General features: G+C 42.4%; 1 protein-coding gene across 1 annotated transcript; it reads right to left on the reverse strand.

The window, feature by feature from the left end:
* Positions 1-3,859: 3,859 nt before the first annotated feature.
* On the reverse strand, positions 3,860-5,928 carry LOC124371439. The gene is made up of 2 exons (XM_046829769.1): positions 4,413-5,928; positions 3,860-4,264 (listed from the first exon to the last, which is right to left on the reverse strand). Exons 1-2 carry the CDS (start codon positions 5,716-5,718, stop codon positions 4,158-4,160), a joined length of 1,413 nt encoding a protein of 470 aa, XP_046685725.1. The 5' UTR covers positions 5,719-5,928; the 3' UTR covers positions 3,860-4,157.
* Between the last annotated feature and the right edge of the window lie 8,452 nt (positions 5,929-14,380).

The following is a 14,380-nucleotide window of genomic DNA, read 5'->3' on the forward strand; positions in this document are numbered from 1 at the left end:
CCTACTGCTCTAAGCATTTTGCATTTTGCTATGTTGCCATCATTAAAAGTAGAAATAGCATCATAAGCACCAAACTCAAGTGTGTTCAATGTCACAAAATCTTTTTTTGGCACTCTAGACCAGATGACATTATTGATGCTTTTCATTGACATTCTGCGTCTCTTACCGTGTAAACATTTTCGAAGAAGGTCAGGATTTGCTAAAGCCTGAAAGATTGGTTTCAAGGCTAACATTATAGCTGAAGGAATGCTGTTCTTATGAGAATATGGCTCTTTAGTGTGCTTTGCCTTGTTGTATTTACACCATGTATTTTCTCCTGACGGGCAAAAGGCCATGCTGAGGATTGTCGTCCGTCGAAAGTTTAATGAAAATATATGGCCCAAACCGCTGCCTTCATGTTTCTGTAGGTTATCAGTATTTTTCCTAATAGCATTTCCATAATAGGTTTGCAATTGATCAATTATGCCATCCTGTTAGTCTATTCTTTCCACCTAGTTTGCCGCCATCAGAAAGTGTTACGCCTTTTGAGTCTCTTTTTTAGTTTCCTTAGCCTAGACCACCATTCTCTTTTGAATATGGCCTATACACTCCAGTTTCTGTATTTTCCACTTCACCATAAGGTTTACTGTCTGCAATAGTTTTGAAAACTATTTGTATCTCCATCACCTAAATACTCTAAGTACCTAACATTTATACTTATTTACTGATCGGTTGAAAAAATAGCTAAGGCTCCAGCTGACTCCATACCTCCGCTCGAGCCTTGATAATTTGCCGAACAAATAGCCTCATGTTGTTGTTTGTCCAAACAATTACAAAAATTTAGATAACACTTCTATGTCCATAACTTTTCCTGTGTCAACACTTGTACAAGTAACAATTCCGTTTAGAGAGCTAAAGCCACGCCGTTGCCAAGTGCCATCAATACCTACTTTTTAAGTCGCGTTCGTTCTTACTAAGGTTTTATTTTCCTCAACAGCCTCATCCACAGCAGTTTTCATGGATTCATCCATTACCTGTTTAGCCTTGTCTTTTAAAAATTTATTATATCGAAACGGTTTTGTTGGAGGTTGCGGAAGATTCATTACGCCACAATAACATTTTTTGCCTGCAGCCATACCTTTCCCGATAGACCTCAGTCCATACAACTAGTCTAATATTTACATCAAATAGAGTCTTTTTTTCTAAATTAATATTCCTAGAACTATTAAATTTATGTACATATTTTACAATGGCAACAATAAATCTCCATCTCAAAAGCCAGGCCAAAATGTTGAGCAGCACGCACTTGTAAACCACTTTTCTTGCAATTTTTACAAAGTGATGAACTAAAAAGTTTGATCTGATAAAATTTGCATGTTAATAATTTCATTGTCATAGTTTTCATCACAATTAAACATCTCATACTTATCTATGTTTATTTTCTTTGAAGAGCTTGACTGAGATTGTGTTGACATTTCAGGCCTAGGGGTAGACTCATCTTTTGACATCTCATTAGGGTTAGGAACTGGCTGGTTTTCTTTTCCTACCAACCAACTCCTTTACGGGGTTTAGCATAACTACTTTTAACACGAGGCATATTTTATACATAAACAATCTTGTTAGCAATAATAAATATAAATTACTAACTAACACTCACTATATCACTTCACAAAGCACCAAAACACTAAGCAAAACAATAAACAAACAGTATAAAGTCAGAAGCAGAACTCAAAGCTGATGAAAATAGAAGTTAGTTCAGGCCTGCCAACACAACAAAAGCAAATTATAGCACACAAAAATAAAAGGTCATATGTATAATAGTACATGTGTGAATAAACGCAAGCGCTGTCACAAATTTCTTCCTGAAACATGATGTAAGCATATTTTAAAACTTTTTTTCTGTAGGTTTACAATTTTCAAATATACATGTATTATATATCATTGTGTGCAGAAAAAGCCGCTTAACATTTAAAAAAATAAAAAAAAAATGTGAAAAAAAATATTTTTCTGGGGTACCGCCTCCCTTAATAAAATGCAACTTTCGGCAAATTGCGACTGAACTCAATAAACTAAAAGGCATACAATATCTACCTTAAAATAGGCCAGCTCCATATTTGGGATCATCTGTTTCCTCTTCATGGTCTTCCTCCATGAGCCGCCTTTTTCTTCTTGCTTGTCTAGCCTCCTTCGTGATACTTTCAGCCGCTTTCTCACTTTTACGCTGTCTCAAAATATCCATCTCCCGCAAAGTTTTGACGGATTTTTCACACAAACTCAGTCCAAGTCTTTTGTAGAGGTCCAGTTTGCTGCTGTGGCCTTCATTGAATGATATTACCGCATCATATACGCCCAACTTCAGTGTATCGAGTCTCACAAATACCCTCTTCGGAACTTTAGCCCATACAATATTATTAAAACTTGCATTAGGGTTTTGGGTGTGCCCGTGCAAACATTTCTTCAACAGCTCTGTGTAAGTGCCTTGTAAATATCTTTAATTTTCACCATAACATCATAGGGCAAACTGTCTTTGTGTTTGTAAGTCTTTCCCTCAGCTTTGGCTTTATTAAAACCGCACCATGAATCCTCACCCACAGGACACAATCCGTGCTGTGGATTATCATCCGTTGAAAGTTTATGGAAAAAGGTTGCCCAGGTGTTTTTCTTCATTTCTTCAACACTGTTTACTCCTCTTCTTATGGCTAGGCCATAATAAGTCTGTAACTTATCAATTTGGGTGTCAGTAAGTCTTTTTTTTCCTCCAAGCACTTTTCCGTCTGCAAGTTTTTGGCTTTTGGTTTTCCGCTTCAGTTCACGTAAACGCGTCCCCATACGCTTTTGTATGTGCCCAATGCATTCCAATTTCTCAATCTCGACATCATCCCCATACGGTTTAGATTCTTTCACAATCTGGAAACCCTTACTATCACCATCACCAAGGTACTTTGTATATTTTACATTTCGTGTCACAGAATTCTTGAATACTTCAAGAGCACCCGCTACCTCCATTCCTCCCGAGCTTCCATCATAGTTCTTAGTACACTCATGTTCCCCAGGTTTTGTCATGGTACATGTCTGACAGTATTTAGACAAAATAGATACATCCAACACTTTCCCTGTATCGAAGCTGGTCACACTCACTAGTCCATTTAGAGATTTGAATCCGCGTCGCTGCCATGAACCGTCAATCGCAACTGCAAGCTCGGTACACCCATCATTTACCTGCACTGCTTCCATTGTAGCCTTCATCATAGTATCTTCGGCACAAGATTTGAGTGCTGTCTGTAGAGTCTTGTGGTATTTAGCATATTTTTGTGGGGGCTTAGGTAGGTCTAGTAAAACACAAAATTGGTTTCCGGCAGTTGGCCCTTTCCCAATAGTTCGCATAGCGTAAACAAATTTTACGTTGAGATCATACAGTTTTTCATCATTTGAAAGATTTGAGTTTTTGAATTTTTGGAATTCTGAGCATGCTGTACATTCTAACTTAGTTGATAATACTAACCCAGAGTTCTCAGAGTCATCATAACACACAATAAGTTCGATTGTGTCTGTTGAATCACAATACTTACATTTAACAAATTTTTTTATTGCACAAGACAATAAGTGGACATCAAAAATACAATTTCCTGCTCCAGAAGATTGAAATGTTTCATAGCTATCAAAGGACAACTTCTTTGCAGAAGATACTTTAGTAGAACTACTCCCAAGTTCTTTGTTAGGTGTTTCTTGAGTTCCTGACAAAGTTTCTGAACCTACCAATGTAGGCCTAGGCCTACTGTACTGGTTACCTACATGATGTTTACTCTTGGTTTTATAACTCAATTGTTTCCTTGGCATCGCGAGTTCCACTAAACAAACAAATGAAGAGCACAAAGCAAAAAGGATGATAGTCACATTATGACGATTTTTCAGAACAGAGAATTTTGACTTTTACTTTCACCTCACCATCTTATATATTGAACAATGTTTAAATTAGTCATTTTTATTTGAAGGGCATTTAATTTGTTGTTGAATTTTATGAATTAAAATTCTATATTCATTAGAAACAAATATACAGAGCTAAAAAAAGAAGGAAATTACAATAAAAACACAGCAAAAAAGATGAATGTCCTTTACTCAGTCACTTAACTAATACGTAAATCTTGTTTCTTTTTAATTAGAACAATGTCCCACAGTACTTAATGTTCTTGTGGAAGTCTACCATAGAATTCCCTTGCTTTGGGTCCACAAAACTGTTTCAAATGCTGAAGATCATCGTATTTAGGCTTTGGCACAGGAACAAGATCTGAAAAAATAGTTTTCCATAAAGTTCATATTATTGTACTTCTGATAATCAAGATTATTCAATGAAAAGATTTTGTATAGCAACAGAGTGAATACTATCTACCGTATTCCTATATTATTAGCATAATTTAAAGTAAAATCTAACTTACCAGAGCGACTTTGGGGTGGAAGATCAAACGAGCCATCATCATAGTGGTGAACTTCAAGGTTTAACATTCTCAAATTTTGTTTTGATATCAATGGAGAAAGCTGCCAATATCCAGTATAGGAGGCTCTGTGTTCCACAAGTCTTGAGTGTTGTTTGAGATAACGGATTTCCCTAACAGGTCGTGTAGCAAAGGGGCACTTATTAGTATAAAACTTTGAATAAAACTCAGTCCATTTGCGAAAAAGAGGTAAATCTGCCTCGACAACCTCGAAAGGGGAAGGTTTTACGCGGCAATTCCTTATTAGCTCCACCCAATCTTCTGGCAACTCAGCGGCATATTTTTGATTTATTAGTCCCATGTTCCGGTCACATTCTAAGAAGGAATGTCCCCTTATTGGAAACACTACTTTAATAGTGTCTAATTTTTGCAATACATTGACGACATAGTGACAGAACCGAATGAGCGTGTAATTTTTGTTCTGTCCAGAACACGAATCACAAAAAATGTGTAAATGCTTCACTTTTGGATCAAGTTTTGTAAAAATGTAGTGATTAAGCATGGAAATTACTTCATCTGCCCCTTTCTTCCCTTCAGTCTGTGGATAAGAATAAAATACAGCACCACCTGAAGATAGGCTGTGAATATTAAATAGATAGAATGATAACTGACGACGGTAATAAACGTCATTTGTGCTGAGATTTGGTAGAGAAAGGTTTTTCTGAAAATCCATGGCAATGCATTCCTCTTCTACACTTTGCATGGCTATTTTTTTGGCTTTTCTTTTTTTGTTGTAAAACATATCAGCTTTTCTCAAATGTAGCTCGTGTTCTATTTTTAGTTTCCTTAACTTTTCGTGTGTTGCAGTATTTTCAACACTTACGTTAGGCGTATTTTGTAGTTCCATATTTAAAACTTTTAACTCAGCCTGATACTTGTCGCAGGTTGAGCAAGTGTCACTCCTTGGAAACCCGAATGAAATGTTAAAGTTGGTTTCAAATATTATTCTATAATATTCATATGAAACACTTTTATCATTAGGCCTAAGCTCTTTATACATGGCATGCATTTTTTTGATATTCAATGTATCAGGTAGGTAAACCTTTTTTGATTTAGAAAGGCTGTAGTGGCTAGACCGACTTTTAAAAGACTTAATATGGTCTATTACACTCTGTTTTGTATCTTCAGAAGTTCTGCAATGTTTGTGGTCATATTTACCTCTGTTGTCAGTGGGAGCTTTGCCAGTGTCCTTAAGCGCCTTTTGGATGTTTTGCAATCTCTTTCCACTGATTCCGTGCATTGAACACATTGCTTTGAAGCAAATTGGTATATCATTTATTCTATCCCCTTCTCTGATTCTTACCTTGTAAGTATAGCTTTTGTCATTGAATTTAGCATCAATTTCTGGCTTCCTAGATCGCCGCCGTTTTATTTCATGCAAGGAAATAAGGCCTGCCAAATAAAGCGATTGCTCATTGTGAGATTCTAAGTTATTAAAATCTGTTATACGATCTTTCTTTGGTTTTCATCAATTCTCTCAAAACATTTAAGGCGTTTACATCTACAATCATTACCAATCTCATGACTGACTAACCTCATTTTCTTCATCACATCTTCCATCTTTCCATAACATTTCCTCTTTTTAGTTTTCCTTTCAATGTTGAATTCACTGTCATTAATTTGAAGTTCATCACTATCACTCATTATGACACTTAAAGATATAATGCAATATGTAAAAGAAAAACACTAATATAAACTGTATTCATTTAACCAACACAAGAGGGCAAAGTGAGGTTATGTTGCAGGCACAACAGTCACATGTGTAAAAAACATAAATATATTGCATTGTTGACTATCATCTTTCTTGTATCAAAGGCAAGTGACTACCACCCTTTTTGTAAAGTACTACAAATCTAAAACTGTCTGTATCTTGTGGACTATCAGTCTTCTTGTTAAAAGCACAACACCTACAACTTCTGCTCAACATAAACTCAGTGTTACCAATGAAAACGAAAAATTGAAAAAAAATGGACTATCATCCTTTTTGCTTTGGACTCTTCAAATATGTTTCGAAAAATAACACAACAATTCACCAAATCAGTGTCTTCTTTGAACAAAATACAAAATGTAAACAAGAAACAAGTTTACATGTTCGGTATTGTGAAAGGAACCAAAACAACAGACGACAGCTGACGGATAAACTGATGTTTAGTCAACTGTCACTATGACCAACTACACAAACAAAAATGCAGAGTATAAAACCAATGGTACTATACTAAATGCCAGGAGTATACTAGCTACACTATTGACGTTGCTCAGAGAAAAAACTCTGTGTCTTGATATATTGTTTTAATTTTTTCAAGGGCTTATACGTAAGTTACAGTGATGACAATTATATCATTTTAAAGAGAATGAAATGGAGTATAATAATTTTAAAAAAACTAAAAATGTGTAAAAAAAAAATTTTCCCCGGTCTGGCTCCCCTTAAAGGATTCTCTCGTCACTGATGTGGTGAGAATAACGAGGGTCGAGAATGGTGTACCAACACCCACACCAGGTCACATTTTGACCTTCGCCCTCCCTCACCCACCAGCCACGATTAGAGCAGGATATCTTTCTCTTCAAGTTAAACCTTATTTCAGAAATCCCCAAAGATGTTTCAGATGCCAACGTTTCGGACATTCGAGCAAAACATGCACCAGCTTAGAGACATGTAGCCGATGTGGTTAAAGTGGCCACGATGACAAAGATTGCACAAGCGGAGAAGAGCACTGTGTGAACTGTAAGGGCAAGCACTGTTCAAGCTCTCGCAGTTGCAAGATTTATTTGGAAGAGAAAGAGATATTAAAGTTAGTAACATTAGAAAAACTGTCTTTTGGCGACGCCCGTAGGGAGTATAGGAGACGACTTGGACAAACTGCAAGAAAAGACATCTAATCTCAGGCCGCTTCTGCACCTCCAGCCCAGCCCAGCCCGCACAGTGCTCCTCCTGCTCCGCTCTGGAGGGCATGGTGCGAGAACTCACTCAACAGGTCGCTGCCTTGGTGCAGCAGTTAAATGCCAAGGCCTTGCCGCAAACACAAGCGAGTAGTCATACGACTTCTGCCCCCGTAGCAAAGGGACCCCCGAAACAAACAGGAGCTATTCCCAGGCCAGTTTCTGTGTCTGTGGCACCCGCCAAAGGAAAAGAGCGACCATGTAACCATTCCAAAACGGCGGAGGAAAGGAAGTCTCTCCAAGAGAGACTTAAAACCCAAATCCGATCGAAAGCTCAGGCGAGATCAAATGAAAGCACTGGTTCACCCCCCACTCCCTGCTCCTCTCAACTTTCCATAGTTGATGAGGATGAAATGGGAGATGACCTTCTGCTTCGATCGGAATTTCAAACAACTCAAGGTACATTTAAACTTAATAAAAATAAAAACAGACAGAAAATTACATATAATTAAATAAAACATGAACGAATTAAAAATTATCCAATGGAATATTAACGGTTATCGCGGACATTTGGAAGATGTAAAACGTCTTTTACAAACCAAAAAACCTCATATAATTAGCATCCAAGAGACTAAACTCCACCCGGGATGCCAAACCCCCTTGAGGGGATTTGACATCTTTCGTAAAGATTTCCCTCACGACGGGCATGCCTGTGGTGGTGTTGCTCTATTCGTGGATGAATCCCTAGGTGCCTCTGAGGTGCCCCTCCACTCCAATCTCCAATGTGTTTGAGTGTCAATCCAAGTCCCGATTAAACTGTATATATGTACCGTCTACTTTCCACCAATCCCAGTCACCCTCTGTCAAGGTGATCTCGAGGCACTGATCGGCCAGTTACCGAAGCCTTTTCTTCTCCTAGGCGACTTCAATGCCCACCACAAGATTTGGGGGTCAGACCATTCCACACCAAGGGGAAACTTGGTCGCAAGAGTCCTCGGAGATCAAAATATCTTTGTCCTTAATGACGGATCCCCAACTTACCTGTGTCCTAGGACGGGAGGTTGGTCTGCTATAGATTTATCTATATGCAGTCCAGAACTTCCTCATAGATTCGATTGGGAGGTCCTCTCCGATACATTCGGGAGTGATCACTTCCCAATTCAGATCAAAATACCTGATTCTTCGTTGAATATCACTAGAAGACCAAAATGGATCCTCGACTAAGGTGACTGGGATAAATTCCAAAAACAATTTATATTACTAGATATAAATACTCCATTGGACATAAATACTGCAGTAGAACTTTTTACACACTTTATAATAACTGCAGCTCAGGACAGCATTCCAAAGACATCACCCGAACCAAGACGAAAAAATGTTCCTTGGTGGACAGAGGAGTGTTCGAGAGCATTGCGAGAGCGAAGACGCGCCCTGCGAAGATTCAACAAACGGCCAACCCAAGAAAATCTTGAAAGCTACCGGTTCCATAGGGCAAAAACGCGACGAGTCTTCAGAAATTCCCGAAGAACCACATGGCAAAATTTCGTGACCACAATATCTCGAACAACTCCAAAGGGCGAAGTATGGAGAAAGTTAAGGTCGGTGTGCGGCAAACCCCAACCTTTGCCAATTTTGGGACTCAAGTCGGGCGGAGACGTTGTGACTGATCCCTGGGATGTTGCCAACCTGTTGGCCTCCTCCATATCGGAGGTCTCAAAAAGTTCGTCTTACTGTCCTGAGTTTTTGAGATACAAGCAATATTCTGAACAAACAGACATATTACTCAACAATCCAAATCCATGTCCCTTAAATATAAGTTTTTCGATGCAGGAGTTGGACTCCGCACTGTCATATACTTCCAACTCTGCTCCTGGTCCGGATGACGTGCACTATGCCATGCTTAGACATTTGCCCTCAGAGGGCAAGGGGGCCCTCTTAGCGCTCTACAATAGTGTTTGAGGAATGAACCTTCCCACTAGCATGGCGTAAATCCCACGTCATCCCCTTATACAAACCGGGACAGGACAAACTATCTCCGTCTAGCTATCGGCCCATCTCTCTTACCAGCTGCCTTTCTAAGGTGTTGGAGCGGATGGTAAACCGTAGGTTAATCTGGTTCCTCGAAAAGAACAATCTCCTTTCGAGAGAGCAATGCGGCTTTCGCCAAGGACGATCGACGTTGGACCTCATGGTTTCCCTTGAGACAACCGTACGTGACGCATTCCTTGAGCGAAAGCAAGTAGTCGCTGTCTTTTTTGACCTGAAAAAGGCATATGACACAGCGTGGCGAAGAGGCATCATTAACACTTTCCAGGCATGGGGAGTGAGAGGTAATATGCTCGCTTTCATTCAGGGGTTCATGTCTGACCGTACATTTCAGGTAAGACTAGGGACAAACCTTTCCAGCACAACCAATCTGGAGAACGGGGTACCACAGGGAAGCGTTTTGAGCTGCATGTTATTCGCCGTCGCCATAAACGGCATAACGGCTTGTGTTCACCGTCCTGTGCGCTGTTCTTTGTTTGTGGACGACTTCGCCGTTTACGTCTCTGCAAGAAGACTTGCTACGGCGGAGCGTTCCCTGCAGCTAACCATAAAGCGACTGGAATGGAGTAGGCGGACGGGATTTTCGTTCTCTACTTCCAAAACCCAATGTACAGTATAACATTCTCCAGACTAAGGAACTATTTAGAACCGTCACCTTGAACAGATCCCGAATAACATCAAGTCGGAATGTGAGATTCTTGGGCCTTACATTCGATTCCCGACTTACATGGATCCCTCACTTAAAATCCCTCAAGGCAAAATGTTTACAAAGAATAAATATGCTTCGAGTTCTTACTGGGACCAAGTGGGGCGCGGACAGGACATGTATGCTGCGTTTCTACAAACCTTTGTCCGTTCGTGCCTTGACTATGGTTCTCAGGTTTATTCTTCTGCCCGGCCAAGCGCGTTAGGAATGCTTGACTCGATTCACCACTCTGCGATCAGGTTGGCTACTGGAGCTTTTCGTTCAAGCCCTACACCTAGCTTATTAGCGGAGGCTAGTGAACCAATGCTGCATATGAGACGCAAGCAACTTGCCATAAATTATTTTCACTCCCTTAAAGCCAAGCCCGAAAATCCGGCATATGAACATGTATTTGAAAGTGACTTGCTCGACGTCTATGCTAATCGCCTTAACATCTCAGCTCCCTTTGGAGTAAGGGCTAAAGCGCTCCTCTCGGACCTTGGTATCGAGGAGTACCAAGTAAGTCAATTCTACCAGAGTGATATTCCTCCCTGGTTAGTATTAAGTCCCGAAGTTGTCCAGTCACTTCACAAGTACAAGAAAGAAAACACTTCTAATTTAGTGTTCACGCAGGCTTTCCGGGAACTCTTGAGTGCTCGGGCACCTTGCGACATAATTTACACTGATGGATCTAGGTCTGAGAGTGGCACCGGATGTGCGTTCATAACGGCGAGTCGTGAGTATAGATTCTGTCTGCCCTCTGTAGCGTCAGTCTACACGGCAGAACTGACCGCTATTTTTAAGGTATTGAACATCGTCTGCCCCAGGACCAGAAGACTGGTCATCTGCTCCGACTCGCTTAGTAGTCTGCAAGCAATCAAGGACGTGTATCCAAAACATGTCCTTGTGCGCGACATCCGATGTGCCATTCACAGACTTCAAGTCCAAAATATACAGGTTGTTCTGGTGTGGGTGCCCGGTCACGCGGGAATTCCCGGAAATGAGCTTGCCGACAGGGCTGCTGGGAGTGCTCATGAGCTTCCTCCTTTTACTGCTATGGTGACAGGGTCAGACCTAAAGCCAGTGGTGAAGGAGAAGTTAAGACGAGTTTGGGGTGACTCTTGGTCTCGGACGGTGTGTAACAAGCTGAGAGCCATAAAACACACAGTAGCTCCCTGGGGGACAGCCATCCGCGAGAACCGCAGAGAGGAAGTAGTGTTGTGTCGGTTGCGAATCGGTCACACGCTGCTGACTCACGGGTACCTCATGAGCCGCGGGGATCCCCCGGAGTGTGCGCGTTGTGGAGTGGCTCTGAGTGTCGAGCATATTTTGGTCGAATGCCGTGATTATGCAATGCTAAGACGATCGTGTCAGCTCCCAGCAAGTCTATTCGATCTGTTGGGGGATGATGAGTCAGTCATCCTAAAGCTTTTTGAATTCTTAAAAAGAACGAGTCTTATCTCAAAGATTTGATCTGAGCGAGTACCTGTTAAGTTATATAAACTTTGTCCTTCTATTTATTTGTTGTTGTTATTTGTTATTAGTGAGGGTGGGTCCCTTTACAACCTTACCTTCACTAACTTACCTGGTTTTAGCATTAGATTGTTGTTATATTATTATATCGTTATTATTTATCTGACATATTTTAACTATTGGGCCCCTTTACAGCCTCTCGGCTATTTTTGTTATTTAGTTTTAGTCCTCTGTTCACTGCTGTTGTTTTTCTTATTGTCTTAATGTGATAATTTTCTTTGACACAGCGATCCGCTGTCTATTCTTTGTACTGATAACGTGACACCATATTGTAAAGTGCAGGTGTCCGTTAACCCTACGGGCATTGATAACCTCCGTGTTTTATGCCCTTATAAATAGCAAATAAAAAACAAAATGGGCCGAGACGACGACGCGGCCTGTTCCACTGAGACAGAGAAAGTCCTGTCTGCTAGGTAAGACTGGAGAAGTCGGAACAAACTGCGAGGAAATGGACAGTGGGCCAACTTGTACAGGAGCCCTTGATGCCAGACGCGGTCGAAGGCCTTGCTGACATCCAGGGAGACTGCGGTGGTGACCAGTCCCTGGTTATGGGAGTCAGTGAGGTCTGAGAACACTCTAGTCAGTTGGAGGGTAGTGGAGTGACCCCGACGGAAGCCGTATTGCTCTTTGCGGATTTCCGTGTGGAAGTCCTCGGGGAAGCGGGCCAGTATGAGTCGCTCTAGGATTTTCGACAAGGAAGGTAAGAGGGAGATTGGGCGGTAGCTGTCGGGTAGAGTGAGGTTTTTAAGAGGCTTTGGGAGTAGGATAAGCTTTGCTTGCTTGCAGGGTTTGGGAAAGTGTTTGAGTCGGAGGCAGAAGTTGAAGAGAGAGGTTATCCATTTCACGATCCATTCTGGCAGTCTTCTGAGGGCTGGGGTGCCCACTCGGTCTGCTCACGGGGCCTTCTTCGGTCGAAGTCTAGCGAGGGCGCCGGCAACTTCAGCCTCAGTGATGTTGGGCAGTTCGTCCGGTTCCAGCAAGTCGTCTTGGTCGGTGGCTTCCAGGAAGCCCTCCACTGTACTAGAATGTTCTGGGTCGTCAATGTCGTGGCTTGGAGAGAACTGAGCCTCCATGGTGTCGGCGAAGACTTCAGCCTTCTCCTCGGCTGTGTAGACCAGTCCGCTCTGTCCTTGGATGGGACAGACAGTCCTCTTATCGCCTCTGAGGGTTCGGGTGATCCGCCAGATAGAGCCGTCATCCGTGTTGAGAGTGTCAACAAACTCCCTCCAGTGGCTCTCTCCATGTTGTAGCAAGTTGGTTACTCTGTGTGATTGGCGATTAAAGGCTGCCCTGTCTCCAGTGAACCTTGTCCTCTGCCATCTCCGTCTGAGTTGCCGTCTCAGTCGGATCTCGTCCATGAGATGACTCGGGAGGTTACGGCGGTAGTCCGGCCGGTCAGTGGCCGGTCTGGCAGAGCGATCCATGGCTTCTTGTAGGCAATTGTGTAGTCTTGAGACGCCAGGGTCTAGTTCAATGTCAGTTATGGGAGGTCGGGGAGAGAGTGGTCTGTCGGCCAGATAGTTGTACTATCTGGTCCAGTCTACGGTCTGTCTCTTCCATGGGGGTAGAAGTCGGTCAAAGTAGTCGGTGAGGTGTATAGTGATTGGGAGGTGGTCAGATGACAGATCCTTCACAGCAGAGACGTCGGGGCGGGAAGATTGCAGTGAAGTGCAAAGTCTAGTATGTCTGGGCGGTGTTGTTGTTGGCCGGGGAAATGAGTGGCTTCCACGTCCTGGGTATGACGTTAAACTGCCTCTTCCCACCTAACCATTCCCTAATTCCTACCAAATCCCCCTCCAGGGTCTATAAGTACCCGTCCTCTGACCGTTCCAGTGCATGGCTCGCTGGGAGTGCTTAAGCCGGCACTAGGTGCCCTATCTGGTGTCGGTGAGAGCTGATGTGAGCTTGTCTCTGCCGAGGCGTAAGTCATGTACTGGTTCAGAAGCCAGCCACTTCGGTCCTTGGTCAGGAAGTGTTCAGTAGGCAGGGGTGTCGGAGCCCCTGTTGCCACGTGCGAGTCCAAGTTGTGCGCGTATTCCCGACTTGGTAAACGATGGAAACCGGGCCTCGGGGAACTGAGGTAGGGTTGTCCCCTAAGCTACGGTTTGTGGGACACCCGAGGGCATGCCCGCTCCCGGTGAATCGGCCCGCACTGCTAAACACGATGCGCTGGTGACCTTATATATGGATACTCAAACCACCCCACCCTTAGGGCAAGAATTCGGAGTAAGAGATTACGATCCAGAGAAAAAGAGACAGTTGTCGGATTCTGAAAATGAATCATACATAAAACAAAGGAAAGTGGAAGAAAAAGTAAGAGCTGAAAATACTAGCATTCCAACTCCACTATATCTAATCGTGAGTCATAAGGATGAGGGCAAAACCCTAACGAAGGTTAGTCCTTTCCTTATCAACAAGGCTTTTGTTTCCTCAGGCGGTCAGCCTAAATCTGTGAACAAATTAAGGAATGGAACTATCTTGGTGGAGGCTGCGAACTACATCCAAGCCAAGAAATTCCTTCAGATGACGAGTTTTTTTGATCAGGTGGAAGTCGTCGTTCAACCGCACTCCTCACTGAACACATCCAAGGGAATCGTCTTCTGCCGTGACCTGATGGAGTGTAGTGAGGAAGAAATCAAGGACGAGCTGCAATGCGAAATGGTAACCAATGTGGTCAGGATGCTTCGGACGGAGAATGGGAGAAAGGTTCCTACTCCTGGTCTAATACTGACCTTTGCAATTCCCCAACCCCCAAAAACTATCAAGGCTG

This window comes from Homalodisca vitripennis, unplaced genomic scaffold (genome assembly GCF_021130785.1).
Source record: "Homalodisca vitripennis isolate AUS2020 unplaced genomic scaffold, UT_GWSS_2.1 ScUCBcl_1439;HRSCAF=5068, whole genome shotgun sequence".
Classification (NCBI taxonomy): domain Eukaryota; kingdom Metazoa; phylum Arthropoda; class Insecta; order Hemiptera; family Cicadellidae; genus Homalodisca; species Homalodisca vitripennis.

Excerpts from the sequence above, each read along its gene's own strand:
- LOC124371439 (XM_046829769.1), bottom strand. The coding sequence starts at position 5,718 with ATGTGTTCAATGCACGGAATCAGTGGAAAGAGATTGCAAAACATCCAA. Across the intron at positions 4,265-4,412 it reads TCCACCCCAAAGTCGCTCTG|ATCTTGTTCCTGTGCCAAAG; the intron begins GTAAGTTAGATT and ends CTATTTTTTCAG.